The sequence below is a fragment of the Ixodes scapularis genome, unplaced genomic scaffold (assembly GCF_016920785.2).
Source record: "Ixodes scapularis isolate PalLabHiFi unplaced genomic scaffold, ASM1692078v2 ptg000154l_1__unscaffolded, whole genome shotgun sequence".
NCBI classification, from domain to species: domain Eukaryota; kingdom Metazoa; phylum Arthropoda; class Arachnida; order Ixodida; family Ixodidae; genus Ixodes; species Ixodes scapularis.
In genome coordinates this window covers 815,363-842,598 of record NW_024609924.1, presented here as the reverse complement: position 1 = coordinate 842,598, position 27,236 = coordinate 815,363, and the positions used below count along the sequence as shown (strand labels likewise).

The 27,236-nt window shown below is 46.8% G+C and overlaps 1 protein-coding gene across 2 annotated transcripts in view; it reads left to right on the top strand.

Moving 5' to 3' along the window:
- The window catches only part of LOC8039884 (lanC-like protein 2), a 36,641-nt gene extending 9,495 nt beyond the window's left edge, over window positions 1–27,146 (top strand). The window contains exons 3-10 of one of the 2 annotated variants that reach the window (XM_042287692.1): window positions 1,086–1,293; window positions 4,135–4,282; window positions 6,356–6,496; window positions 6,675–6,788; window positions 7,264–7,446; window positions 15,925–16,101; window positions 23,125–23,197; window positions 26,969–27,146. In XM_042287692.1, coding sequence (XP_042143626.1) covers window positions 1,086–1,293; window positions 4,135–4,282; window positions 6,356–6,496; window positions 6,675–6,788; window positions 7,264–7,446; window positions 15,925–16,101; window positions 23,125–23,197; window positions 26,969–27,048 — 1,124 coding nt within the window. In that variant the 3' untranslated portion in view covers window positions 27,049–27,146. The remainder of the gene's footprint in view (window positions 1–1,085; window positions 1,294–4,134; window positions 4,283–6,355; window positions 6,497–6,674; window positions 6,789–7,263; window positions 7,447–15,924; window positions 16,102–23,124; window positions 23,198–26,968) is intronic. The other variant, XM_040208435.2, reaches the window with a different exon arrangement.
- Window positions 27,147–27,236: the final 90 nt, after the last annotated feature.

The following is a 27,236-nucleotide window of genomic DNA, read 5'->3' as shown; positions in this document are numbered from 1 at the left end:
ATTTATCCGGAGACACAGAAGGTCTGAAATTTGCTTTCATTTTATCAAAAAAGTATTTGTAGAGAAATAAATTACTTTTTACAAAATCCCCTTCACAGTGGCACTCTCCAGAAATTCTGCATTGTATCTGGTAAAAAAAAAGTTCTGAACATTGTTTTATTTTTTGATACATCGACTAAGCAACTTTACTGGGAAATTGACACGAACTGTCGTAAGTTCCTTCACAATTAATGTACAGAGAAGAAACTTCTTGCAGCCCTCCTTATCACAACTAGCCGTCTACACTGTTAGTTTTGTTACTTCACTTTGATAGCCTCACAATCTTCTGTGCCTACCGGCGCCAAAAGCGTGAAATCGACCAAGATTGTGTCACGCTCTGCCAAAGGTCATGGTGACGCTACAATTAGTGGAAAGTGAAAACTCGGTTGACATACTTGGCTATTTCATCGAGAGGAGGTACGAGCCACCGCCCGATTCCTTCAGCCGTATCTGTACATCCATTCATCCGATAGATTCAGTGTATCATACATCCTAGCCATCATACTGTTGCATTATACATCATACATTTACGATATATGATGCAACATAGCATGTAATGTTATGTTGCCGAGTTGTACACCTTCATTTTTAATTAAAATTTGTTCCTAAAATTATACATATTTCTGTGTGCGATTTCAGATATTTTCCAGTAATGTTCTATTCAATACTTTCCAACACTTGTAGTAGTACTAACCTAGGTCACTTGAACTGTAACTCATTGTTCAACTGTCTAAGATGGTTTCTTAAAATGATGTCACAGTTACTCCTAGGTACTCCAAAATATGTTTTATTTTTTTTTATACTTAAGTACTCCACAATGCGGGTTTTACTACTTGTAAGTTGCTCCAAAATGTAGCTTGTCTGCTCTAAGCTGCTTCAAAATGCAGATTTTTCTGCTCAAAAAATGTCTCCAAAACCAGTTTTGGTCTGTGCCCTTCCTTGCTAGGGCTTAAAAAGTCGGCCCTCCTGAGTAGTGTCCTCCCATAATGCCGAGGGCGTGGAAACTGAGCTTTGCACAAGCATCCACAAAACAAGGGTCCATGCAGGCGTGGCCCTGATGTACATGAACTTGGCGGAGCGCCTGGGGGACCCGGTGTACCTGAAGCGCGCACTCCCCCTGGTGGAGACACAGCTCAAGGGCCTGAAAGAGAGGCGCTTCTCCTTCCTATGTGGGGACGCGGGACCCCTGGCGGTCGGGGCGGTTCTCTACCACCTTCTCGGCAGGGAAGAGGACTCGCAGAAGCTCGTCAAAAAGTGAGTGCGTGTGGATCGCGAAATGCTCTTGGGTTGATCTAGAGCTGGGGTGGCTCGATAGATTAATACGAAGAGCCATAAAAAGGGATCCATTTTAAAAGGAAACTGAAACGCTTCTTGAAAAAAAAAAAAAAAATAACGAGTTCGAGGTTTGTTTTTCCGTGAATCTGAATATCAGGTTCGTTTCCCCTGAAGATGCAACTAAACACGAGAAAACAGGAAAAACCTCCGACCAGTCGTGACGTCGTACTAGAATATTTTGGCCTTTAAGCGCGCGTCGCTCGTGTGGGCAGCGCAAACAATTGCAGGCTTTCCAGGTATATTCCCCTGCACCGACACCAGTTCTGACGTTTCTTTCTGACTTTTTTAAAATTATCCAGAGTACGGGTGCATAACTTTGATAGGCGCTGTAGATGCGCGCAAGCGGGGACTCCAAAAGCTCGAAAGCTCCTAATATGACGTCACGCCCCTGAAAGAAGGGATTTCAGTGGTACTTTGAAAATTAATTTCTGCAGCCTCCGTGCACCAAATTGTAAAATAATCTTGATATTTGTGATTCTGGAGGTCAATTGAAGACAATTGAAGTGTTTCCTCTCAAATACAGTACCGCTTCAGTTTGCCTTTAGTGACAGTGTTTTTTTACTTCTTTCCTTCGAGTTAAAGGCCACAACAAATTCCACTTGTGAAGTGATTGCTGATGATGTATTTTTATTGTGGGTCCCCATTCATGGAACAAGCTAGAGCTTTGAGGTTTGGTTTGGATGGTGTCGTTGCAGTCCTGAGCAGCACGGTTAGGCGTTTCTTCGTGAGGCTCGCATGCTGTTTTGATTTCGCCGCCTTCCATGTTGAGAAATGTGCATCACAGTGGCATGTTTGGTGGTACAATGCCGCCAGAATGCAGGCTGTTTTATATTCTATAACTCTTTCCTTCTTATCTTGGGGAGAGGGGGAAGGGACGTAAGGTTACCGGAAAGCAGCAAACCGCTTTTGGACTCGCGGGGATCTGCGGTTCGGCCACTCCTGATCTGGAGTCACTAAACTAACTAGACTGACTATCGGCCCTTCCTCCTCCAATTATCTCGTGAGTGCCACCACCTTGCTTCTTAGAGCAGAGGGGGTGCAATTGGCAATATAGTTACCACCTGAAAATGAAACTCTCTTAGCTTTAAATAAAGTGGGGGAAGCTCAGGTGATGTCGTTTTGATCTGTCATGGACTGCATGCTCTGGGAAAGTGTTTACATGGGCATCACAAATAAAAGCCACAATTAATAAAAATTATAACAACAAAATCCTATTTGTTGAGTACATCTTTCACGATCGTGACGAGCATTGTCCTGGCTTGTTAGGCATTTTGCGAACGTAGCAAGTGCAAGCCTGCTTTTTGGGAGAGCGTCTCGATGCTCCTGCACTTGTGTCATGCGTCTGTAACCAATGCTCGGAGAGCGGCTGTCCAATCTTGAGCAGAAGGTCAGGAAATGGGATCCTCTGCTGGATTTATGGCAAAGTGTTGTATTATGGAATTGTGTAGCGTACAGAATAGAATAATTTTCCCGATCAGACTGTGACAGAGATACATCCTGAAGAGGGAACTATGCGAATGCCTGTGTTGTGCAAAGTGTGTGAATTACTTTGTGGCTCTTTCAAAATTATTTTTTCTGAAGCAAGTTGAAAATTAATGTTTTGTATACAGTTGAACCTCGATTTAGCGAAGTCACCGGGACCCAATAATTATTTCGTTAAATCGGGAACTTCGTAAAGTCGAGAAAGACATTCTTCGGGATAGGCTGCGCGGGGAATCCGAATTTGTTCGTTAAATCGGGAAACTCGTAAAATCGGGTTTCGTTAAATTGAGGTCCAACTGTATTGCATATCAGGTTGAAAACATATTTTTGGTAACTGTGCCAACATGTTGCCATGTTTTGTAGTTCTTTACAATCGTATTTGGTGCTTCTGCCCACCTCCTTTTGTAATGTGTCCCCGGAACACGCCTTTGAGGTGAATACCGTATTGCCCGGACTAAAGACTGCTGATTATAGTCCACAGACTATCCACTTTTAAAAGTAGAAAGTGACGTGGTGCAGCCTATCTATAGAGGTCATATTTTAGGGGCGAAGCTCCTTAGGGGCTAGCCATGTCCGTATGTCCGTTCGATGTCCGGCGTCGGGAGCTCATGCTCACGAGCACGTGAGCACGTGCTTTCGTGCTCGTGTAGGGAAAAAAAAAAAAAAAAAACGCATCTCCACGTGGTGAATGATGTTGATTGGGGCAAAGCTCAGGTGGTGCTTGTCTGCGTAGATGGTGAGCTGCAGCATGCCGAGCCTTTCGTTCGTTTTCATCCATGTCAGAAAGAGAATGTGTGGTATGGAACGTGGTTATATACGCATTTGAGCATTTGACCGCAGCGTGACATGGATGAAAACGAACGAAAGGCTCGGCATGCTGCGGCTCAGCGTCTACGCAGACAAGCACCACCAGAGCTTCGCCCCAATCAACATCATTCACCACATGGAGATACATTGTTTTTTTTTTGGGATCGTTTAGTATGACAACTTGTGAATGACTTTTTGAATGACAGATTATGTTAATAATGATTTCTACTAATATGGGCACAAGCTTCGTTGTGTGCACATAAAGCAGGCATTTGTTTTAGAAGTGCAAGGAGTATATTTTTATGTGCACACACACATATGTACGGGGTGCAGAGTCCATACCAGGTGCGAACTACTTAAGAAACAAACTTCTTTTTCTAAGCTCGAATTTTCCCTAGCAGAGTTAAATACACAGTGTGTGGGGAGCATACGTTAAATGAAATGAAAAATCCACTGTGGTGTGCATTTCAGATTGCTAGATTTGAGCAAGCACGTGGTGCCCTTGGAAACGGACATCCCGGACGAGCTGCTCTATGGCCGCGTGGGATACCTGTCCGCCCTCCTCTTCGTGCGCAAACACATTGCCACGGCTGTAGTGAGCAGCGAGGTCATCCGTGATGTGAGTGGTCTTCTTCAAAGGTGCACTGAGTAGAGTTTGAGATCGTCTTCCCGTGATGCAAACCCTGTGTGTGTCAACGTTACTAGATCGGCTCAGTTGACTAGCTCCGCTTTAGTTGCGCTTCGGAAAGCCGGCCCTCTCCGTACGTACGTGCGAACGTGGTGGCGCTGTTGTTGCAGCCCGTCCGATCCGCAAGGCCGGCCAGGCTCTGGGCAAGCTCGGGATGCCAGCTTTTAATTGCGAAAGAAGGCAGTCGGCGGTATGTCGGTGGCCCCGTGCGCTCTGCTTTTTAAGAAATTGACTCAGCAAATAGATTCTGCTGCGGCCACATGATTGAAAATGTGCACACTAATGATTTCTATGATTTTTAGACGGTATAATGCAATGGATAGGAGCTTAGGGGCTTAGCTTTGGGTCGAGTTTCCGAATGTGATTTTCTGCTCGTGTAACATTAAAGTAAAACGGGATTTATGTCGAACTTGTCTCTCATATTCGTCTATGACCAGCATCCACAATCAGGAGCTCGCATGCGTTGTCAGTGCCGTAGCCAGTTCTCGATAAATGCTCCCACATATTTGACACAGAAACACTAACAAAATATGTTTTCTACCTTTTATTTGTTGCCACAACAAATCTTCGGCGAGGCTAAAATTGTAGATGAATACTGTGCATTGTTTATTTCTTTTTCCATGAAAAAATTGCGACCAGAATGCATAATACCAAGGCTGAAAATACATGTAGTTGACGATCACGGAGCCGGGCTTTGTTTGCTATTCCCACCTTCTCCGTCATCTCCTACTTTTGATTGGTTTCTCTTACATAGAACTTCTACGATAGAAGTGCATTCGTGTTACAACAAAGAGGCTGAGTAGTTGTGCAGTAAAGTTTTCACAGTTGTCTTTGCACTTCAGCCTTTCTATGTCGCATTCTCAGGGGCTCAGTGAGGTGGCTAGAAATGTCTCTATTTTGACTTGAAATACTAGATTGCAGAAACGTCATGAGATTAATAAAAGAACAGTATCATAAACTTGTTTTTAAGCACAACTGCAACGGTAAGAAAAGAGTAGTTAACATAACTACTCATATCAACGCGTCAACAAGCACGTCACTCTATTAGACACTGGAGCATGCATACATGCTTACACAAACAAACTCGTTTCACATAGACAACGAGAGTGTTTCAAAATTCGAACACTGTTGCCGTAAAGCTGTAGCAAGTACAATAAAAATAACAGCTTTAATATCTATCGGACGTTTAAACGTAAATCTTTGAAGTACACACATGAATCTGCGCTGATCAGCTGATCGAAAGTGATGTCTTGAAATTCTTCCCCCTTTGTCACACGTCTATGAAATGGCCCTCACACGCAAGGGACCAAGGTAGGCCCCCTCGACATAGCCGAATACAAATACAAAAACAGCCTGCTTCCTTTAAATGACGAAGACGTCTTCAAATTGGCATTTTTTCCTAATATAGCTTTGGAATGTATGCAGCAGTTCGTGCTTGAACTTCTGACACAAACACAGGACACAAGAAGAGGGAAGGTAGCAGTATCTCAGTCCGCAAACGACCAAAACACAATGGTCCATGTGCTGGAAACCACGATAGACGCAGTCATTTCTCCGAGCTGGCCTGCCTAGGTGCCGAATGTCGAAGACTGCCAAAACTATGAAAGCCCGGCGGGCTTGAATTTGCCTCAAAAGCCCCAAGAAATGTTGTCTCAATCTAGACATTATCATACTGGCACCAGTCGTTTGTAATACACTTTGTGAACCCGCACAAAAAATGATGTGTTTCACAGCGTATCCAAGGGCACCGAGGCGGGTCAGACCGAGCAAGTCGGGCGGGCAGTGACACGAGCGCTATATGCAACAGCGAATGGCAGCGCGTCACTTTTTTCTCAAAGCTTGTCAACTTAGCCGATCCAGTAACGTTGGTCTGTGTGCCCTAGGCGTCCTAGAGATAAACCCAAGGCGTTGTGTTGCGACACCTCCCCTCTCGGTTGTTGACTCCCCAGTTTTGCTCAAAGCCTCGTCGGCATTCCCGATCTGGCATCCTCTTGTGCTGCACAGGTGGTATGCTCGGTGCTGGAGTCCGGTCAGCGGCTGTCGGCACGGACAAAAGCGAGCTTTCCTCTCATGTACCAGTGGCACGAGTCATACTACTTGGGAGCGGCCCACGGCCTCTCGGGAATCCTCTACATGCTGCTGCAGGTGAATGACCCCGCTGTTCTTAGGGTGTCGGCAACTCCATTCCCCGAATACCTCGTGGGTGCCGCCATTTTTGCGCAGGGCGGGTGCAATTGGTGGCGGATGGCACTTGAAAATGCAACTTCCTGATGTACTGTGCCAAAAAGCTCAGGCGATATCGTTTTTTTTTTGTCGTGTACAGGGTGATAAAGATGGGAACGGAGCGTGGCAAATAGTGAGAGCTGACGTCGGTGGTCTTGAGAGAAAGAACGAGAAAGAGAGTGGCGGAAGAGCGGAGGAAGGAAACAGACTACAAGTTAGGAGTATCCTCTTTGCCCCGACGAGTTGAAGCTGTTTGAGTGCTTGTTCGACTTTATTTCATCTTATACAACGCGTGACGCCTATGTTTTTGTGCGAAATAAAGCTAGGAAACAACAAGGTACAGACCTTGTGAGGAATGGTTTGCCACTTCTTGCGTGTAATAGTGTCGACAGGAACGTGGTTCCATCGGGACCACCAACGTTTTTTTCTACGCCTTGCTTGTCCAAAGTGGCCGAAATGCACAGAACTTTCTTTCTTTGATTGTTGCGCAAACTCCATAGTTGCGGACTGATTTAAAATTTACGGAGAAGTTTCCCAAGATTTCGTGTAGGGCTTTGGATAACCGGCAACCACGATTCTAGGCACCAAGATGGTAGATGAGGTGTAGTCGCTCTAATTTACGGCTTGGTTGGTGGCTCCGGGCACCCTCCGGCATGTCGCGTAACTTCAGGCGCGGTCAATGCGTGCAGGTGCGAGCCCAGCTGAGTGAGGCGGAGCTCAAGGACCTGGTTCGCCCAAGCGTGGACGCCTTTGTGTCGCTGCAGTACCCTTCGGGCAACTTCCCCTCGTCGCTGGGGAGCGAGACGGACAAGCTGGTGCACTGGTGCCACGGGGCACCCGGGGCGGCGCACCTGCTGGCGCTGGCTCGCACGGTGAGGCCGCCGTCGACGGCGGTCTACAGTTGGGGTCTTGTGTTTTTGGTGGATGTCGTCACGCCGACACCTCAACGTTCGCTTCTGCCGCCTTCGACGCTTGCTGTTGCTTCCCCACACGCGTTAATTCCTTGGTTTCTGGCTCAAGTTAGTACCCGATTAAAGCTTTATTTTCAATTTCTTACAGTCGTCGATCCGAGCCTGTCTGCTACAGTAAACTGATGAACCCCGAAAATTTACCCCGAGCCAGTCTCATGAAAGTGAGAAAACCGGGGAAAACCCAAATTGGAGCCATCTTTGAATTAAAAAAGTTGAAACTTCACGAGACAAAAAATAACATTCTACCTACATATTTATTTTGTGTTGTCCCGAAACAGAACCCCCACCAAATTGTTTGTGAGGCTATACTTCTTTTTTTGTCTTTGAACTGCACCCCTTGTGTTGCTTCTTTTGCTTGTCGGTACTATCGAGTCGCTTTCCGAGTATTTGGCTCATGCGTGCGTTCCGCGATATTCAGGAAATCCCGTGCTCACGGACCACTTGATCGACACGAGTCCCGATAAACACCGTTCTTCTATTTCCTACACTGAAAATTGACATTGAAATGCACCAAACTGTGGGGAAAAAATTAACCCCGAAAACACGGTACCGCACCTATGGCCACCGACAAGAGGAGAATGGCAGGAAATCTTCCGGTTGCCTTGCTTCTTGTGCGAGTTTCCTACCTTGGATTACGCATCGAGCAAGCAGGCACAGCCAAAACACAACGAAAGACGAGAGCGCGTAGGAGGTGGGGTGTCCGAAGGAGACGCTCCATCGTTTTCATCCGGCCAGTGACCATAGCCGCCGACGCCATTCATCCGTTGCTCTAGCCGTCTGTGGAGAGCCGCTTGTGTTTGGAAGAGATGCAGTTCATCGAGAGCTGCTGCTTTGATGCGGTACCTGGAATGCGACTGGGGTCCGATTTTGCTTGAGGTGAGAGCGAGAGCGTTTTCGGCTGCCGATTGGACGTGGCGCCACGCTTTGCGCGTAATTGACCAATGAGACATTTTTGACCCGTTTGCGAGTTCACAACTGGGCAATATTTTATTGAGAATGTCTCACCAACATACAAAAAGCGAGAGAGGTGTCACAATCTTCGATGCGCTTCTCCTTGGTACTGCTTCACCCACTGGTCGATATCAGCTTGTGTACGGCATCAGAATAACTTGAGGTTTGCAAATGAGGCGTAAGCTGTCAATGGCTTCCGCTGTTAAAAGGGTGGATGATCGCAACATCTGCCTGTCTCCCATCTTAATTTGTCTCAGTGCTCGGTTCGTAGCAGGCAATCTACTCTTTTTCCGGGCTACTATGTACTGTGTTTTCTCGTTTTATTTTCGTCGGTGAATGATGCTTCGTAGCAAATGAGCCGCGTTTTTCGCTCAAGTTGGCAGACGAACAGTCGAGGAATGCTATCGTCACTCTCTTCAGGAGTGCTGAATTAGATCTCGCTCTTACTCTCGTGGGTACCAAAGTTGGACTCCTGGTGTGTTTACCGCGTCTTCATTTGTGGTTCTTCAGCGTCTGCCTGAGGTCGTAGAAGTGTCACGCTGTTGCCAGCCACGATCCTTGTGGTGGTACGGCAGCGGAGGTGGGCACGGCGGACACTCGTTCTGCTGTGGCCTCTAGGTCGCCCTTCACCTTTATGGTCTACGGAAATTCAAACAGCCACGAGTGGGGTATGCGGCAATGGCAGTGACACTTGCTTTTGCTCATACTTCTTGCTGGAACTTCTAGGACGGGCCACCTAAATCGCGACATCCCACATCACGGTAGCCGGCTTGTGTGATGTAACGTGTTGCCACTTTGGGACCCTTTTCGACGCACCGGGCGGTGCAAAGCACGGAGTTCACCAGTTGAAGGCGCAATCTAGGCCCCCATAGTTTTGGAGGGATATTACGACGCATGCGCACATGGAAGCCTCTTGCGAATCGTGAACCATCATTTTCATATGTTCGTTCATTAGCTCAGGCTTTTGACACTGCTCTGGGAAGTGTGCCTGAACATGTGTTCATGGTTCATGTCATCGTTTTGCTTTTTTGTGTACTCGTTTTCACCTCGAGAACCGTAGTAAAACAAAGTCCAATTCCTCACGAAGCATTACTAATTTCCCCTTAATAGGATATATATGTAGGTGCATTTGAGATTAGTGATACATTATTTTACTAAGGCCTACACATTTCAAACACTATAAGGATAGTTTCTGCCGCCGAAAACCTAATCTTGTAAGAATTATTTTGCGCAACGTGAAATAAACAAGGCGCATTTTTCTTTTGACACCGAGTATACATACGTGAATTGCCTGCAGTTATTACATGATCTCCAGATTATTCGTAAATTGTATGTCGATGTATAAAGCGGTCTTGTAGCATAAGTGGCACCAATTATCCACCTAGTTCAATCGAATTTCTTTATCAGCTAGAATTAAAATTTTAAGGGACCAACGAAGCGGTGGGAGATTGCTTGCAAGAGTCGGTTCCATGGCACTTTGCACTTCAGCATCTTAGCCCAGCGAACACCTTCTATGCACGAACGTCCCGGGTAGTGCCTTGTCGCATCCCGATCTGCTGAGGTATGTATGGCCGACGGCAGCCGTACGGATCAGAGTGCATTTACCCATTGACGGTACGGTGCATCATAGGAGCGAATCTATGGCTCCGGTTTGGGACGGGGGCATTTGGCTGAGGGAATCTGCAAAGAGATTGAATGTCACAAACAGATGTGACGTCACGGGCGAAGCGTTACCCAGGTTTATTTTGTTTACCTACTAGTGTTTGCCATTTCACCAAAAGCTGAGCATTTTGCCGTAAGAAAACCCCAAACTGTGTCTTTTTTTTTTAATGAAAAAAGCTGCCCTCGAGGGAGGGACTTGGGAGCTCTTCACAGTGATGGTGCGTGCAGTGCAAGACAGAAATGGCATCCTCATTTCTACGAGGGTCGAATGCCACATGGCATTGTACTCCGTACGATCAGTGTCTTCGGTGCTGCACAACGTTGGGTGCAGACAGAAAGTAACGGACGCAGCAGTCGATGGTTTTACCGCCTCCTCGACCCCTGCCAGTTTGGCACGCTTTCACACATTTCCGTTTGCGGTGTGACCGAGTGTGTTATTGTGCTCGCTTGCGACTGCTAACAGCAAGAAAACTCGCCGGCACCATTGGTCGGGTAGTTCGAGAGCACTAAATTTTGATCTGCATATGTATTTCCCAATTAGAGCAGATTGTGTTTTATGGGGCGTGTCCCACAAAAAGATTGCCATGAACAAGCGTCATAACGAGCGTCGGTCAGATATCGTCAGAGGTCGGCATTTTAGGTCGCCCTCACTCACCCTCACCCTCACAGCCACACTCACCTAAGCCCCCCACTCACCCTCACCCTCACAGCTACACTCACCTTCAGCCCCTCACTCACCCTCACCCTCACAGTCACACTCACCTTCAGCCCTTCACTCACCCTCACTGAACCTCACGGCCCTCACGCACTCACCGCCCTCACGCCCCTCACGGCCCTCACGCCCCTCACCGCCCTCACGGCCCTCACGCCCCTCACTCACTCATGGCCCTCACGCCACTCACCGCCCTCACGCCACTCACCGCCCTCACGGCCCTCACCGTCCTCACAGCCGTTACCGCCCTCACGGCCCTCACGCCACTCACCGCCCTCACGCCACTCACGCACTCATGGCCCTCACGCCACTCAGGCCAGCTTCAGATGGGGCAATTTCGGCCAGAAACTTTACGTCGCAACACCAGCGACACGCGCCGCCCGCGATCACACGCAGCAACCAATTGATGCAATTTGCCATCGTCATCAAAAAATTTTATTTTTCTTGCACTATTTAGACACAATTACGAGTTATGAACGTGTTTTTATGCATTTAAATCCCGTTAGAAATACTAATGCACCTTTCTGAAACAGTTTATTTCTAAAAAACGATCGATTTCAAACGAGAACCAAGTCTTTCGGTGTCATCATCACCGGCACGAGGTATCACGTGAAAATTTTGCGTCCCTGATTAGATGCAGCCGCTTCAAACGTATTCGAATTGCTCCGAGTTGCTTGCTTATTTCGAGCCGGACCCAATCTCAGCAATTCGTGTCGATCTAGGGAAAGCTAGAGAACAACCCGCCATTAACACCAAAATTGCTGAGAAAGATGCTCGATCTGAAGGGGGCCTCACGCACTCACCGCCCTCACGGCCCTCACACCACCTCATGCACTCACCGCCCTCACGGCCCTCACGCCTCTCATGCCACTCACTGCCCTCACGCCACTCATGGCCCTCACACCCCTCACGCACTCACCGCCCTCACACCACTCACGCATTCATGGCCCTCACGCCACTCACCGCCCTCACGCCCCTCACGCACTCATGGCCCTCATACCCCTTACCGCCCTCACCGCCCTCATGGCCCTCATGGCCCTCACGGCCTTCACGGCCCTCACCGCCCTCACCGCCCTCACGGCCCTCACTGCCCTCACGGCCCTCACCGCCCTCACAGCCCTCATGGCCCTCACGGCCCTCACCGCCCTCACGGCCCTCACCGCGCTTACAGCCCTCACGGCCCTCACGGCCCTCACGGCCCTCACAGCCCTCACGGCCCTCACTCACCCTCACACTCATGAATTTTCCTGGTTCAGAAACTCACTCACCCTCACCTCATCTGTGAAGATGAGGGTGAGTGAGGGTGAGTGAGGGCCCTCATGAGTGAGGTTTGCCGAGGTATGGATATCGTAGCCGCCGAACCATCAGTGCAGCTGCTCTGCAGTGATAAACAAATTTTTATTTGAATGCGAATGTACCGGCCAGAGTGGCAGGTTTTAGATGCAAATAATAAATAAAAATCCATAAAAAAGATTGACACAAAAGATAAGGCAATAAAACTAAGAGAAGGGGTAATCCAGTTGCGCCAATTGCACCATTTTGATAGATTCCTCTTTGCCTGCGCCTTGCTGCACCTAAAGACACAAATTGCACCAAACAGTGCCAAACTGCGCCAGAAAGAGCTAATCAATCCATGAACGAATCCTTTTCTTTTGAAGAATCGCATTTTTGACTGGCAACTTGGTGGCAGTGGCATTTTCGACTGGGAATGTTCTATCATAAATAAAATGGGTGTCTTTAGGTTAGTTATTTTCTTTATAGATTACTGAATGAAATCCAGATTTTTGTGACACACACACACACACAAAAACACATGCACGCGCGCATATATATATATATATATATATCAGTGTGTCGAACCGAAAAAAATACGGGTTCGGTTACGGTTCAGGTTCAGGTAAATTAATTTTGTTCCGGTTCAGTTCCGGTTCGATTAATTCGATCCGCGAACCGGTTTGCGAACCGGCTCGGGGCGCTGAACCGGTTCGCGAACCGGTTCGGAAATTATAAATGACAAATTGCAACATCAAAATAAATTACAAATAAAACATCTGAAATCTGCACATACGAAACGGGATACATCGTAGTGTAAGGCTCAGGGATTTCTACCAGGAATGGTTTCTTTATGTGCACTCAAAGGTTACCTCACCGACGTTTACGTATTCGAACTTCATCTAATTGGGTCCGACGCAGTAGCTGTAAAATCCGCGACCTCCTTACAAACCCACTTACAAGTAGAACTCGCTAACTATCCCGCCACCTCGGCGTGTAAGCAATTGAAGGAACAGTGGGGAGAAAATACAGCTTTCTTTATTTGAACTAGCCTTCTGTAACTCAAATTAGACCCTTAAAGAAGTTTTCATTAAACAAGATACGGAATATGAAAAACACTTCACCGAACGCAACGCCAGAAGGACGTAATAGGATAAATATTAAAATAGAAGAGTTCGCTGTCTCACAAATATGTTAGCCTCTAAGTGCCTATATGAAACCGGATGCATTATTATCGAACTCCACAGCCTTTTCTTTTCTCATTCCGATGGAAGCAAGCTTCAAGAACTCGCGCGTTCTGGAAACGTGTTATGAAATGAGCACACAGCAGCATTTAGGATTTACGAGATTGTAGGAAAATAAAATCCCGTGACGCGATTTTTTTTTTTTTGCACAGCCTTCCAATTCTCTTTCTTCCGTGCAAGCCACGACCAGCGCAATACTGGTTCCTATGTCAAGATTCATGGATGCAGCGTTTATATTCCTAAAGGCTCGTTCACACTCTTGCAACCGAGTACGACTGAGAGAGACCAGACCGGTTTTTAACCCTCTTGCGATCTCTTAGAACCGGATGCGATGCAGCGGAGCTGGTCCTAAGAGATCGCAGGAGGCTTAAAAACTGGTCTGGTCTCTCTCGGTCATACTCGGTTGCAAGAGTGTGAACGGACCCTAAGACTGAGTGGAGAAGAAAAATATGTAAGTGAGGTGTGTGTCAGTTGACGGCACTTAAAAAACAAATGGCATTGATAGCACATTCATTGTCAACAGCGCGTGGCCGAACCGTTTTGACATGAGCCGGTAACCGTTATTTTTTTTCCGGTTCAGTTCCGGTTCGGGTTCATCTTGATAACAATATAACGGTTCGGGTTCAGTTCCAAAAAAAATACCGGTTCGGTTCCGGTTTTTGGTTCGGTTCGACACCCTGATATATATATATATATATACACACACACACGCACGCACGCAAGCACGCGCGCACGCGCGCATGCGCACACGCGCACGCGCGCACGCGCACACACGCACGCGCACGCGCGCACGCGCACACACGCACGCGCACACACGCACGCGCACACACACACACACACACACACACACACACACACACACACACACACACACACACACACACACACACACACACACACACACACACACACACACACACACACACACACACACACACACACACACACACACACACACACACACACACACACACACAGAGAGAGAGAGAGAGAGAGAGAGATATGGGGGTGAGGTAAGATTGACAAGGGCAGATGTAATATTGTGAATGGATAGGGGTGAGAGTAATTATTGAATTTATTGTTTTAAAGTTAAGGAGAGAGAGAAAGAGCTGGTGCCGCCCCTGGCCCAATTTTTTGCCAGATCTTTCCCTTTTCCTAACTTTAATGCAATAAATTCAATAATCACTCTTCCCTCTTCGTTCACTATATATATATAATGATTGTGTAAAGCCTAATAACTTCTTTCCACCACAGTCCTGTAAAACGCTTATTGAGGGCCTCTGCTAGAATAAATAGCAACAAACAAAACGCTATTTTGTATTTAAGAGGTTTGTGGTAATATATTATGTTGTGGACTTGTTTGAAAGCTGTGCAGCCCCACTTTGCAAGGGCAGTACTACTGCTAACCTGCGGTTTTTAATGTGCTGCAGGATTTGATTTAATGAATAGGCATTGGTACCACCAATGAAAAACAACACAGAACTGCTATTTGTTCGTGCTTCTCCAAGATGTTTAGTTTTCGTGATACCATGGTGCTCCAAAACGAAGTTTTCCCTGCTGAAAAAGGGTAATTTATGTGATACAAATTGCTCCAAAATCGGATTTTTCTTGTTCCAAAAATCGTTCCAAAACCTAAAATGGCTGGACCACCACTGTAAGAGTTGAAGAGAGAAAAGCAGTGGATAAAACAAAGAATAAAAAATATAGCCCAAACGATGCACGGAATGTGGCCTGTGCGGGACGCGTTCTGTGTTCCCTTGTCTTTGTCGACATCGTGGAGCCTGTATCAATTTCTTTCATGCATCATTTTTTATTTGTGGGCTCGAAAGAAATCCAATATCGTTATAGGCGATCATTTCTCTAGATGGCACGTAGACTCAATCTCGCAAACGCCGCTAAACCTTGTACGCAGAGTATGAAGCATTCCAATCTTTTTGGCAGACTGTGCCAGCGTGCCACCGCATCCTTCTATCGAAAGTGGTAGCAGGCGAGCACAGCGCACTCAATCACGCTCAATCGCAAGCGCGCAAATCAGTCCCGAAAGCTATGAGACTGCATTCGGGAAGCGACTTTGATAGTCGTACGGCGCCTAAAACGCGTCTTGGACCGGTGTGTTTGGCACCTCATGGTCCAGAAATGGAGTTCTAGAAAGTGGTCAGAAAAAGTGGTCCAGAAATGGCAATGAGTAACATCGTAAGAGCTAGAGCGTCGTGCCGTCGGATGTTGCGGTTTCGGCGGTTGGCGGTAGAAGTCCCGACAAAAGGTATGACCGAACGCAAGCGTGGCCGTCATCGCGGCTTCCCAACCACCGGCTGCTGAAGCTTCCGTGCACTGTCGAGCCAAAGGGCCACTTGTGGTGGATTGTCATCTGCCACAACGTATCCAGACCACCGCTGCCACGACACCGCCGGGATCTGAGCCGGCGACGACGTGACACATCTGCACGCCGCGTTTTGTGCCGTGCCGGCACGCCGTCACGACCTTGGCACCGCCTTCCTGTGACGAGCTGCTTCGTTGTGGTGTCAATTGTGGCGACAGGTGTTCGACGATGCCCGGTACCTGGATCCCTTGCGGAAGAGCGTCGACGTCATCTGGAGGCGGGGCCTGCTCAAGAAGGGCTACGGCATCTGCCACGGGGTGGCCGGGAACGCCTACGCGTTTCTGCGCATGTACCAACTTACCAGGGAGCTCAAGTACCTCCACAGGGCTGCCAAGGTGGGCATATCTGGAGCAACCCCACCTAGAACGATCAAAGCCTGCTCGCCAGAATTGTGACATCATCATGGCAAGATTGAGCGCAGACGCGGATTGGACGCGAGTGATGCATCGGCGTTTGGCATAGAGTCGCTAAATAAAGCTATGCTTTCAGAGTACCGAAACTCCAAAACTATGCGTCTGAAGCGCATCAGGCACCGCCATCTTGGGTCCACGCACAGATGGAGGAGTGACTCTAGCCGAGCCAAGCCGAGCTGTAGCCGTCGCCTGCGCCAGCTGCCGCAGGCAGCGAATCAAGGTCATGTTGTTCGTATCTCGACACAACATGGAAAACGCGCGTGCTGAGCGACGGACTTCAGCGTGCACGTGCAGTGAACAGTAAACAGTAGCAGGCAGAGGACCTCTTGCGACCAAAGATGGTGACATTGAGAAAATGCGATGATGATGATAGTGACTCACGTGACTGCCACTGTCCAATGACGCCGCAGCGAACCAAAATATTGTTGGATAGAGCGACTGTATTGTCGGCAAATTGCCAAAGAAAGGGAATGCGGTACTTTGAAAGCGTAGCTTATTTAGTGACTCTAGTTTGGCCAAGCCTCGTGTCCAGTCGACGCGTCAAGTTGCCGAGTTGTCGCCATCTGACTGTGATGGCGTTCCGTGGAGGAAGAGAAGGATGTTTGCAAGCCTTGTGTGTTCTAGGTGGTGTTACCTAGAGTCACTCAATTAGCTCTGCTTCGGGGTATCGATCCAACTCAATTTATTTGACTCCCAGGATACATGATGGAAGCATGAAAACAACCGCAGACTGTTTTTTTTTTTTTTTTTTTTTTTTTCGTTTTTTTTAATAATTTTTTGAGGACGGAAATGCATTTCCTGTGATTTTGGATACAGCTTTGGATTGCCAGCAACAATAATTTTAGGTAACGAGGTGGCTGAGCTTCCTTTGTTTTTCTGAAGACACCTCCTTAATTCGCAACAACTCCTCTATTCTCAATGCCCCCCCCCCCCCCCCCCCCCCCAAACAAAAAATGTAGACATCCCCCCTAAAATCCATTCCTGGGGAAACCCTTGTTGGATGTTGTTCACGGAGTGACAAAATGCTTGGGGTTTCACTTACTGTCACTGGACGTTGTCGGTGTCCTACCAGCGTACCCCGCACCAAATTGTGGTTGCATTCGTCTACAGGGACCTTGACTGTGTCTGTTCTGAACGCTAGAATGTATCCATTCTGAAAGCTAGAATGTATCCATTTTGAAAGCTAGAATGTATCCATTCTGAAATCTAGAATGTATCCATTCTGAAAGCTAGAATAACTTCAAACGAAGTGCAGTGAGTAGTCGTGAAAAGGGCACAAGCGTTTAGCTGAGAAGCTTTTAGGCGAGGCAAAATAAACGAGTGCAGCTCTCGTGTAACAGCTGTTTCTGTGCTACTACTTGGGCATTGTCTGGCTCCTCAATTGCTTCTTTCTTGCATTGCAGCTGGTGTTGCTACGTGTAGAAAATGTTTGCTTTTTCATTCCTGCTTTTTTTTTTTTTTAACACTTGCAGTTAGCTGCGTCGACGTATAGTGTAACTTTTAGCCCTGAATATTCTACTGGTTGAGCTTGACAGGCTCTGTTTGCAAGTATGGAGTCGAATCACTTTTTAGAGGGATGCCATTCTCGATTATCATTCAATATAACTGTCAATTTGCTCGAAAGGGAGGGGCACCTAAGACATGGAGGCAGCTATCAGAAGGACCACAGGGCAGAAATACAAAATGAAGGGTTACAGGAATTAGGAAAACAATGACAAGACTCAGCACAACATAGTTTTGTCGGTAGGTTTTACACCAACCACTGCCTAGTACGAAAGCTTCAGGCCTCGACATGACACGTGTAAAGAAGTACAACGGAAATGGGCGTGTACTTTGCGTGACGGTAGAATGATTGGTTAGAACAGACTGGACAAAGACAACAGTTTCAGGTGCCCTCATGAGATGGCTGTAGGTATTTTGCTGGCAAGGGTTGCAGCACTCCTGGACCAAATAAGGAAACTTGGTCATCTGTGATGCCGTGATCAGCCTTCGTGCTCGGCGAAAAGACGAGCACTTAATTTTATTATTTTTTGCATGTGCATCTAATATAAACCTTTAATTTATAAGCAATACCACTCAAATTATCAGTGCAAAGTGCTTTCATGAGCCACAGTCAGGTTTAATTATGGAGTAAGGATGTAACTCTGGTAGGCAAGAGCATTGTTGACCATGAGATTTAGCAGCCACATGGGCTATGTTAAAGGGCCCATGAAACGGATTTTGGGTCGAGAAAAATCATTTTAGATTGGGATTTTACACATCGTTCAGTGGGCCAAAAGAAAAAAAGGTAGAAAGTCAAAAGCCTGACTTTCAGTGCGAAAATTTGAAAACACAGCAGACTATTTCGTACCTCCTCCCCTTCGTAAGCTCTCTGCCTTTTCACTGTGATACATCCGCGGTCCCAAAAGCGCGTCATCGGGTCCAAACGCACGTCACACGAAACCGGACCTCCCTTGTTCCCTTCACCCCTAAGCTGACATTGTGGTGGAAACTATGCGCTTGCCGGACCAATCAGCCGCCTCCCTTTTATCACCTGACCTAGCTCATTCTCTGCGCGTGGGTATGCATGAAGGAGCGTGATCACGTGACAAGTGTGGCTGGCCCAACTAACACATAGCTTCCACAGCACTGTCAGCTTCGGGGTGAACGGGTTGGGGAAAGCAAATTTTGTCTGAATTTTGAGCGACGGGCTAATCTTCTAGGGGGACAATGGCTCTGTCCGGGTAGATTCCGAGCAAGAGGGGACTCTCCTCTTTTCGTCTTCTTGAACTGTTTGGTGGAATGCGCGATTTATGAGTTGAGGAGGAAAGCTAAACAGGAAAAGTTGGAAAAGCGTTTCATGACCCCTTTAAAGCGTGCAACCGTATCTCATTTTACTGCAACTCGTTTTCACTAACTCATTGCACTGTATCTCATTTCACTGTAACTTTTACTGTAACTCGCAGCTTAGTGGAGGCCTTGGGTGGTGCTGGACCTGCTTGTTAAAGGGGATTCGCCTGTAATTTATTTGTACAATATTCAGTACTCGTGTGTATGGTGGGTGTTTGCTCACTTTCTGAATAAACGAACAAGCGTGTGCTGGGCTGTGATTTTGTAAACATTGGAATGGTGTATAAGCTGTCAGATCTGCCCATGCGTGCTAATATAGTATAAAAAATAAAAATAAACGAAAAGGAAATGAAGTATGCACCTTTGGCATTTAATCAAAACGCTAATAATGCTCTCTTTTTGGCTTTTTGTATTTGTTTTCTTTCACACATTTGTTGTTCATGCTCAACTAGAGCGAGCATTCGAATGGTAACAAATGGCACAAGCAGAACATGCACCTTATACACACAGACGCTAAAAGTGGCACCGGCCAGCAACCCTTTTCTGAAATGATTTATACTTGGGGACAACTTTCTGCGGCATTTCAGAAGAAATGAAGAGCACGTGTGTACAGCTTTGAGCGGCACTCGAGCTGCGCAGGTGCCTGGTCTCTGGTATATAGCTTTGGCCTCAAAGCCACGGGAAGTAACTCCAAGGAAATGGTACGCCTTATGTGTTGTTCGCTTGACACTTTGCGCTGCCGAAGTTGGTTTGCAGGAAAACTGAGAATTCTTTGCCACCCAGGGATCGGGTTCGAGCAATCTGAAAGGCTGTATGTACGACTTAGTGATGCCATGGCCATGTTCGCTACCTCGCTACTGCACGCCTTCCTTTCACTTTGAAGCGGTGACCGAGGCTGGTGCAGCGAGCTATCCCAGAGTTACTTTGTCCCACTCAGTTCAGTACTGACCTCGAGCTCTGCGAATCGCAAGTCCAAACCAAAAAGGCACGTGCTCTCAGTGCTGGAGTGACTCTGATGGCTTGCAGAGTCCGCTTGACACATCTCGGCTATTCACTGGCTCATCTTTTATGTGTTTGTAAATTTCACGGACTATTGCATCTCTAGGCCCGAGCGCATAGACTGTACCCTACCACAGCTCTATTTTATCATAAGTGCGAGTGCAGTTGAAGACACTAGCGCAGTTTTTTTGTTGCCTGCACCGATGTCACACCAGGCGCCATTGAGACTCTGGTGGCCTTGCTGCTGAGCACATACCTTTTGAAGCGTACAGTTTATACCACTGAATTTCTTTTATGTCAAGAACAAGTTGGAATGAACACCAGCATGATGCAGTGACATTACTTGCAAGCCATATATAGTGTCAACTTGGCCGAACTTGTGTCTCCTTGTATTTTTTAGATTTGCGACGCTGTAGACTTTCACGGTTCTCACGGGATCGCTCTTTTTGGTTAATGAAACAAATGCTAAAAACAGCACTGTGTTTCAGCACAGATAATTGATGAAACAAAGTATAGACCTCTCCAAAAGAGGGCTTCTGGCCGGTGCCATTATCAGCGTCTGTGCTTATATAATGCAAGTGCATTTTAAAAAATTGTCCACATGTTTTTCTCTTGCCCTGAGATGAATAGGCAGTTTTGTAATATAGGACTTAGTAAATGTGAGAACTAACACATTTTAAACAATTTAAGATCAAAAGTGACCTTTTTCAAAAATGACTTCAGTGCCCCTTTAACAGTGCATTGAAATATGGCATCCAGTGAATGCCCTCTATAGACTGAGCTTTCATGCTGCTGAGATATGCAATGCTTTTTGAAAACACAAGATGTTCCAAAAAACGGCCACGATGTCAAGCGGGTGATACAAGCCTGGGGAAGCCAAACCTGTTCTCGGAGTTAAATTACCCGAATAAAATTAATTCTTGGTGTTGTTTTAGTACCGACAACCACTGTTGTGTGAACATTTGAGACACAGGCCACGAGCAAATGCTGCACCACCATTTGCTTCCAAGGGCCGCACAAGGCATGAGCATTGTGCATTGGCGCATTTGATGCTACATGCTTGCGAAATAAACTCGAGCACATCAGGGGGCTTTACTGAGAGCATGTGACCTTTCGGTTTGATTTTGGGGCTTCTGGAGCACAAGGTCACATGGCATGTTCTGATCGCTGAATAGAGACATTGCGGCGTTGAGACATCGCACATTGCTATGGCATCACTACGTCATACATCCTTTGCCTTCGTGCAGCGCTGCCAACAGAAATCGCACACAGACCATTCTCCGGCAAAACCGATCTCAGTGACGTCGGGCAAACGACGTATGCTGCGAGCTGCCGTCTGTGCAAGCTCGAGAAAACAACAACGGCAAATTCTCTTGCTTGGGGCGTTTGGTGCTGGTGTCGCCATCTCATTGAACCTATTGAAAATAACACTAGTGGAAACTGTCCTGTCAAGTTTATTTACACAAACGCGCAAATGCCGTAACATTTAGTCACATCGTCATGGTCTTAAAATTGGGATAGGAGACACCTCTAGTATGTACAGCCAATCATTTTGTCATGCTTGTCTTATAAGTAATTTTAATTTCCAATCTTGAAGTTTTATTAAAAATTGTTAGCGCAGTCAAGGAAAAGTTTAAGGAGTGTACAACCTTTATCACATCTTCATAATGAACCTAGACTCAATATTCTCGTGCATTCCTGAAACTCAAGTTTGCATAGCGACATTTGCTCATTGAGTGATGAGCAGGTGAATACCCTTTAAAAAAACACTAAACCTTGGGAAAATTTTTTTTTTCTAACTGGTTAAGACAGGCAAATCTCAGGATGAATGTTTGTTGTAAAAAACTTTTTGCCCACAATACAAATTTTTCGATTTGCGCGCAAAACTGAAATTGTACCCCTGTGGGATGATGATGATAGCATTTGTACCCAACTAGTGTGTGCTCCCAATTCCCTGGACCTAAGGCCCGTTCACACACGTGCAACCGAGTACGACCGAGATAGACAAGACCGGTTTTTAAGCCTCTTACGAAGCCATAGGACCTGCTCCACAGCAGCACATCCAACCCTCCGCCGTCGCAAAAAGCTTAATAACCAGTCTCGTTCTCTTGGTCTTACTCGGTTGCAAGTGTGTGAACAGCGCTTTAAGGCCCGTTCACACACTTGCATTTGACTCCGACTGATTGAGTACGACCGGCTGCGTTGCTGCGCATCCGGTCGTCAGCCGTCCTAAGAGGCTTAAAAGCCGATCTTGTCTCAGTCGGTTGGAGTGAAATGCAAGTGTGTGAACAGGCCTTAGAATGCACACTAGTTGGGTACAGATACTGCCATCATCATTCCACAGGGCTACAATTTAAAATTTGCCTGCAAATCGAAAAAAAAAAAAAAAAAAAACTTATTTTAGCATAGATATTAGGCAGGAAAAAAATATATATATTTTTTTCGACCAACATGTATTTTGAAAACGTCTGTCATAACCAAGTAGAAAAAAAAAAATTTTTTTTTCTATGTTCCAAACTTTTTTTTTAGCTCGTGCGGTGGAAGCAGTTGCCAAATGTTAGATAGCACTCAAAATATAATTTGTGCTTTGTATCGGCGGTGGGGATTCCTTGCTATCACTTACTGTGTTAGCGGGAGAGAATCAGCACAGGGCTCATAGGAAGCAAAACAAAAGCACATGTCCACACTATTCACTGTGGCACTCTGAGCTGAATAGGAAAATTGAGAGAGCGTGAGCTGGATTAGTGAACAAGAGTGTTTGGTGCAAATGCTGCAACCTTTTAAAACTGTTCTCTGCCCGCTACGGTGCAATAGGAATAGGATATTGCAATGAGTAAAACATATTTTGCTTAGAAAAAAAAAAAAAAGAGTGCAAATGGAAATTGAATGTGGATTCTTTGAGGATGAAAATGAACTCTGCAGGCATTTTTGGCTTTGGCACCTCGAGTAATTACTCACCATTCTAGTAAAGAACTGAGCTTAGTGTGAAAGGAAATTAGTCTTGATGTTCAATATTGTCCATCCTTGCGTTTTGTCTCCTCTTGCCTGCAAAATTGAAACCGTTTTGCTGTGTTTAAAGTGACAATATTGTATGTATTTCTTTAATGTCTGGTGCAGTTTGCTGAGTGGTGCTTCGATTATGGACACCACAACTGTCGCATCGCCGATCGTCCGTTCTCTCTTTTCGAAGGTAAGCTCAGCCTGGTGTCACCTACGTCAGTGGCTCTGTTTGGATGTGTCCTCTGCCGAGTTGAAAGGAAGGATGGAACGATACAATATGACACACACCTTCCAGGTCTTACCGTAAAATGCCCCGCATCCGCCCATTCCACTTTAAGCGCCCATCCCCAAATTTGTAAGATCTGAGAAGATACACACAGTACATTTACATGTAAAATTGATGACCGGACAAGCGCCCATCCCCCATTTTTTGTGATTATCTCTGAAGTTTGAGTGGGCACTTGCCCGGTATTTTACGGTACCTTTTAATGCTTTGAAATTTGCATCTGCATAGGTACTCTCTTTGCTCTACCCTTTAACAGGGTGTCTACTTACCAGAAAAACCTGGAATTGTCAGGGAATCAGCTAGAAAAGTCCAGGAATTGTCAGGGAAGTTGTCAGAAAGTTGGTGAAGTCGGGGAGAACGACTGACATGGGCACGGCACAGTGACATGCAACGAAGCAGGAGGGTGCGACGTACGGGGACATGGATGGTTTTCGTATTGAGTCACATTTATTCAAGGTATCTTGTGGCAGCGTAAGCCACCACATACATGTTCGATCGAGGCACTTAAAGACCATCTGCTTAGAAGTTCAGTGTCCCTATTAAGCATAGATTTTTGCCTGGAGAGTCATGTGAATTTATAGAGGCAAGAGATTGGTGCATGCGACCCACAGCTTTGTTTTTCGAGCGAGTTTTAAAACTGGACAAAATACTGGAGTTCTATTTTAGAGGGTCCACCAAGCGATTTCTTTCACTATGATTAACCGATGCTCGGAATAAACTTTTTTCATTCGTAAGGCATGGAACAGGCACTGGTCTTTGTTCACATCTACTGGTTTCTGATGCTAGGCTTTGTTTTCTTTTCTGACTACACATTCCGCCTTTCCACGAACGGGCACACCCTCATTGAAGCTTACAAAATCGGTATATCTTCTCATTCGTGAGGCATGGAACAGGCACTGATCTTTGTTCACGTCTGCTGGTTTCTGAGGCTAGGCTTTGTTTTCTTTTCCGACTACACATTCCGCCTTTCCACACCAATGGGCACTCCCTCATCAAAGCTCACAAAACATGGACTAAACCTCTCGACGAGAGACAAGGGCGTGTAGGGGTTAAAAACACAATGCCGTAGACGTGAAAAGCGGCGAAACCGGTTACAAAAATATTGCTGCAACCAAATGGTGCACGTCCAAAATTTCGTCTTCCAAATGCTCGCGACAGTGAAGTTGGCGGCAATGTGAACTGAGGCAGCCAAGTGCCAGCCAAAAAGGGTAAAATGCTGCATGGGGTGCCTCCAGTATGCTAGGCCAAAGAACCTACTGCCACACTGCGACAATAGGGAATTAACAGCTCGATGCACCGGGGGCCCCCCATTTTGGCCACTCTGGTGCGAACGCCGGTTTATCGACTTTGGTAGGCCTTTTGCAAAGCATTCAACACCGTTTGCGGCGTCGAAATGAGTACTTGTCATAGCAGGTGACAGAGGCGAACTGGGAGGCGAGCGACTGCACTATCCTCTCACTCTTTTCAGTTTCACATGTAGATCGTAGATGCTGCTGGTGCAAGGACTTCGCGCGCGGCCTTCTGAGATTTTTGTGGGAGGTATATCGCCGTACCCTGCAGCCATGGTAGTTCATACACCCCCTCTTCATGGTTAGACAGCATCATCCGACTCGTATGCGGAGAGCAGGTCGTCTGCTCCTTGCGCAGGAGTTGCGGTGAAGTGAGAAAGACACCGAGTTCCGATTGGCTTTGATTGAAAGGATAGTGGGCAGACCTCAATGCTAGGTCCTCGAAGCAGGCACGTAGCCAGGGGGGGGCTACGTGCCTGCCTCGAGGACCTAGCATTGAGGTCTGCCCAATATCTTTTGAGGCCCGAAATTGTCCGTTTTGCTGGGACCTCCTCTCCCCCCTCCCCCTCATACAGCATTTTCTCATGGGCGGCCCTTCCCCCCCCCCTTCCTGAAACAAAATCCTGGCTATGTGCCTGCCTCGTGGTCTACCTACTTTTTCCAATCGGCCAGTGAGAGCTCGGCATTCTGACAAAGCAAACCCTGTGCAAGAAGCAGACAAATTTGCACCCCACATTAAATGCTTATTGGGCATGTTCGATTGGTTTCTAATGCCGTGATGCCCGTCTCAAACTTCTGGATCTTGAAGGACTTCATCCCTCTCATTTGAGATCCAAGGAACCCTTCCCAATCTCGGGGTTGACTCAGCAGAGCAGCGCAGAAGCCTACAGGCCCTCCTCTTGGCTTATAGTTTTATGTGTCTGTTGGGGAGACTCGGATCTAAAATAGTGCTTAAAGGGGCGATGCAACAATTTTTGTACTTTGCGCAAATACCGCTTAAAACGGATCCCTGATGTTAAGGACCTATGAAACACGCATTCATTTTTCGCCGGGTCCATATCACAGGAGCGAATGACGTTTCAGCGAACAGCGACATTTGAGCGAATCTATGTTTTAGCGAATAACGGGGGCGCGCGTTAACCCATCTGCCGCGCTGCGCTTTCGCCGCTTCGCGGCGACAGTCTGCGGCGGCTCATTACAAAAATGTGAACCCACTTGGCCCACCCGGAAAAGCTGCTTCGCGGTGTCCAACTGTTCGCTAAAGTGTCATTCGATGAAACGTGGGCGTTCGCTAAAACGTCATTCGGTCAAGTGAGTGCCTCCCGGTAGAACAAGCGGCCACGTGATCTGGAGCCGATTATATGCCACCAATGTTGATCATAGCCACGCGTTGGGGTTGGCAAAGCGCAGGACGCGTGCTGAGTTCCAGACATTGTTATGGCTCGGTTATTGTCGTCGTTGCAGCGATTGGACATGGGCCACTACCCGAATGCATGTCGAGGCATCGATTGTCACGAGCCCAGATCAAATGTGTACGCAGTCTTCGAGTCCACTGTGTGAACAGCATTTGAATATCGTCACCGCAAAGCTCAATGACGCATTCCCGGGGATCGTACTGTTGCCATTGTCCCCACAGCTCCGTTATCAAATTTCGCGAAGGAGCAAAAGGTGGCTTCGGAAGGAGAGACTGAAAGAAAAGCTCCGCTTTCATCCTTTGAATTCCGCCGCGACAAGACGCTTCTTGGTCAGTGGTGTTGCGTTCGAGTATTCTTGGGTCCCACTAGTGCCAGGAAGCTGGTGTAAAGTAAGAAATACTCCTACCCAGTGTCGATGCACAGCCCCTTTAAACAGGAATATCACTTTACATAGGGGCGGAGACCGATGAGGAAATGGGGAACCCCTGAGACCACTCTGGGGAGCTGCTGGGTTTTTAGGAACCCAGTTAACCCATTCCCTGGGGGTGACCAAATATCAATTTCCAAAACTGCAAATTTGCTTCACGATTCTTCGAAAGATACTCTGGCTGTGGGAAACTGGTGTTGATGCAAATAAACATTACGCGTCTGTGTGACTGCACTTTTTTTCCTTTTTATTGTTTAGTTGAGGCGGTTTCTGTTGCACCTCCCGCGAGTACTGTGTAAGTGGATTAGTCACTGCCCCGAATTATCCAAAAGCGAGCCCGACTGTAGATTATCGCTAACGATCCCCTTTGCTGGGAGCTTTGTAATTATGTTTGAATTGCAGGGCGAGTAAGTGCACGTGTAATATACTGAAAAAAAAAAAAAAAAAAGGTAAAACATTTGAGGGTGGTTATTTTCAAGTCTTAGAAGCATAAAGTTCAAAAATCTTTTTATCTCCGCAATATTGTTTTTCTTTTTTTTCGCAGGGATGGCTGGCACAATCTATTACATGGCTGATCTGCTCGAACCGGGAAAAGCAGCGTTCCCAGCTTTCCAACTCTGCTGAACAATGAACGAAGCGCGCGCACACGCGCGCTCCGCTTTTCGCGCATGTATGTACTGCAAAAATAAAACCGACGCCAGCGTTTCAATGCTTTCGATAAATCGACGTGGAATTCTATTCCGGCAACGTCAATAAATTGGATGCATATTCCATGTTTCTACATGTTTAAAAGTTTACAGTGTACGCGTTAA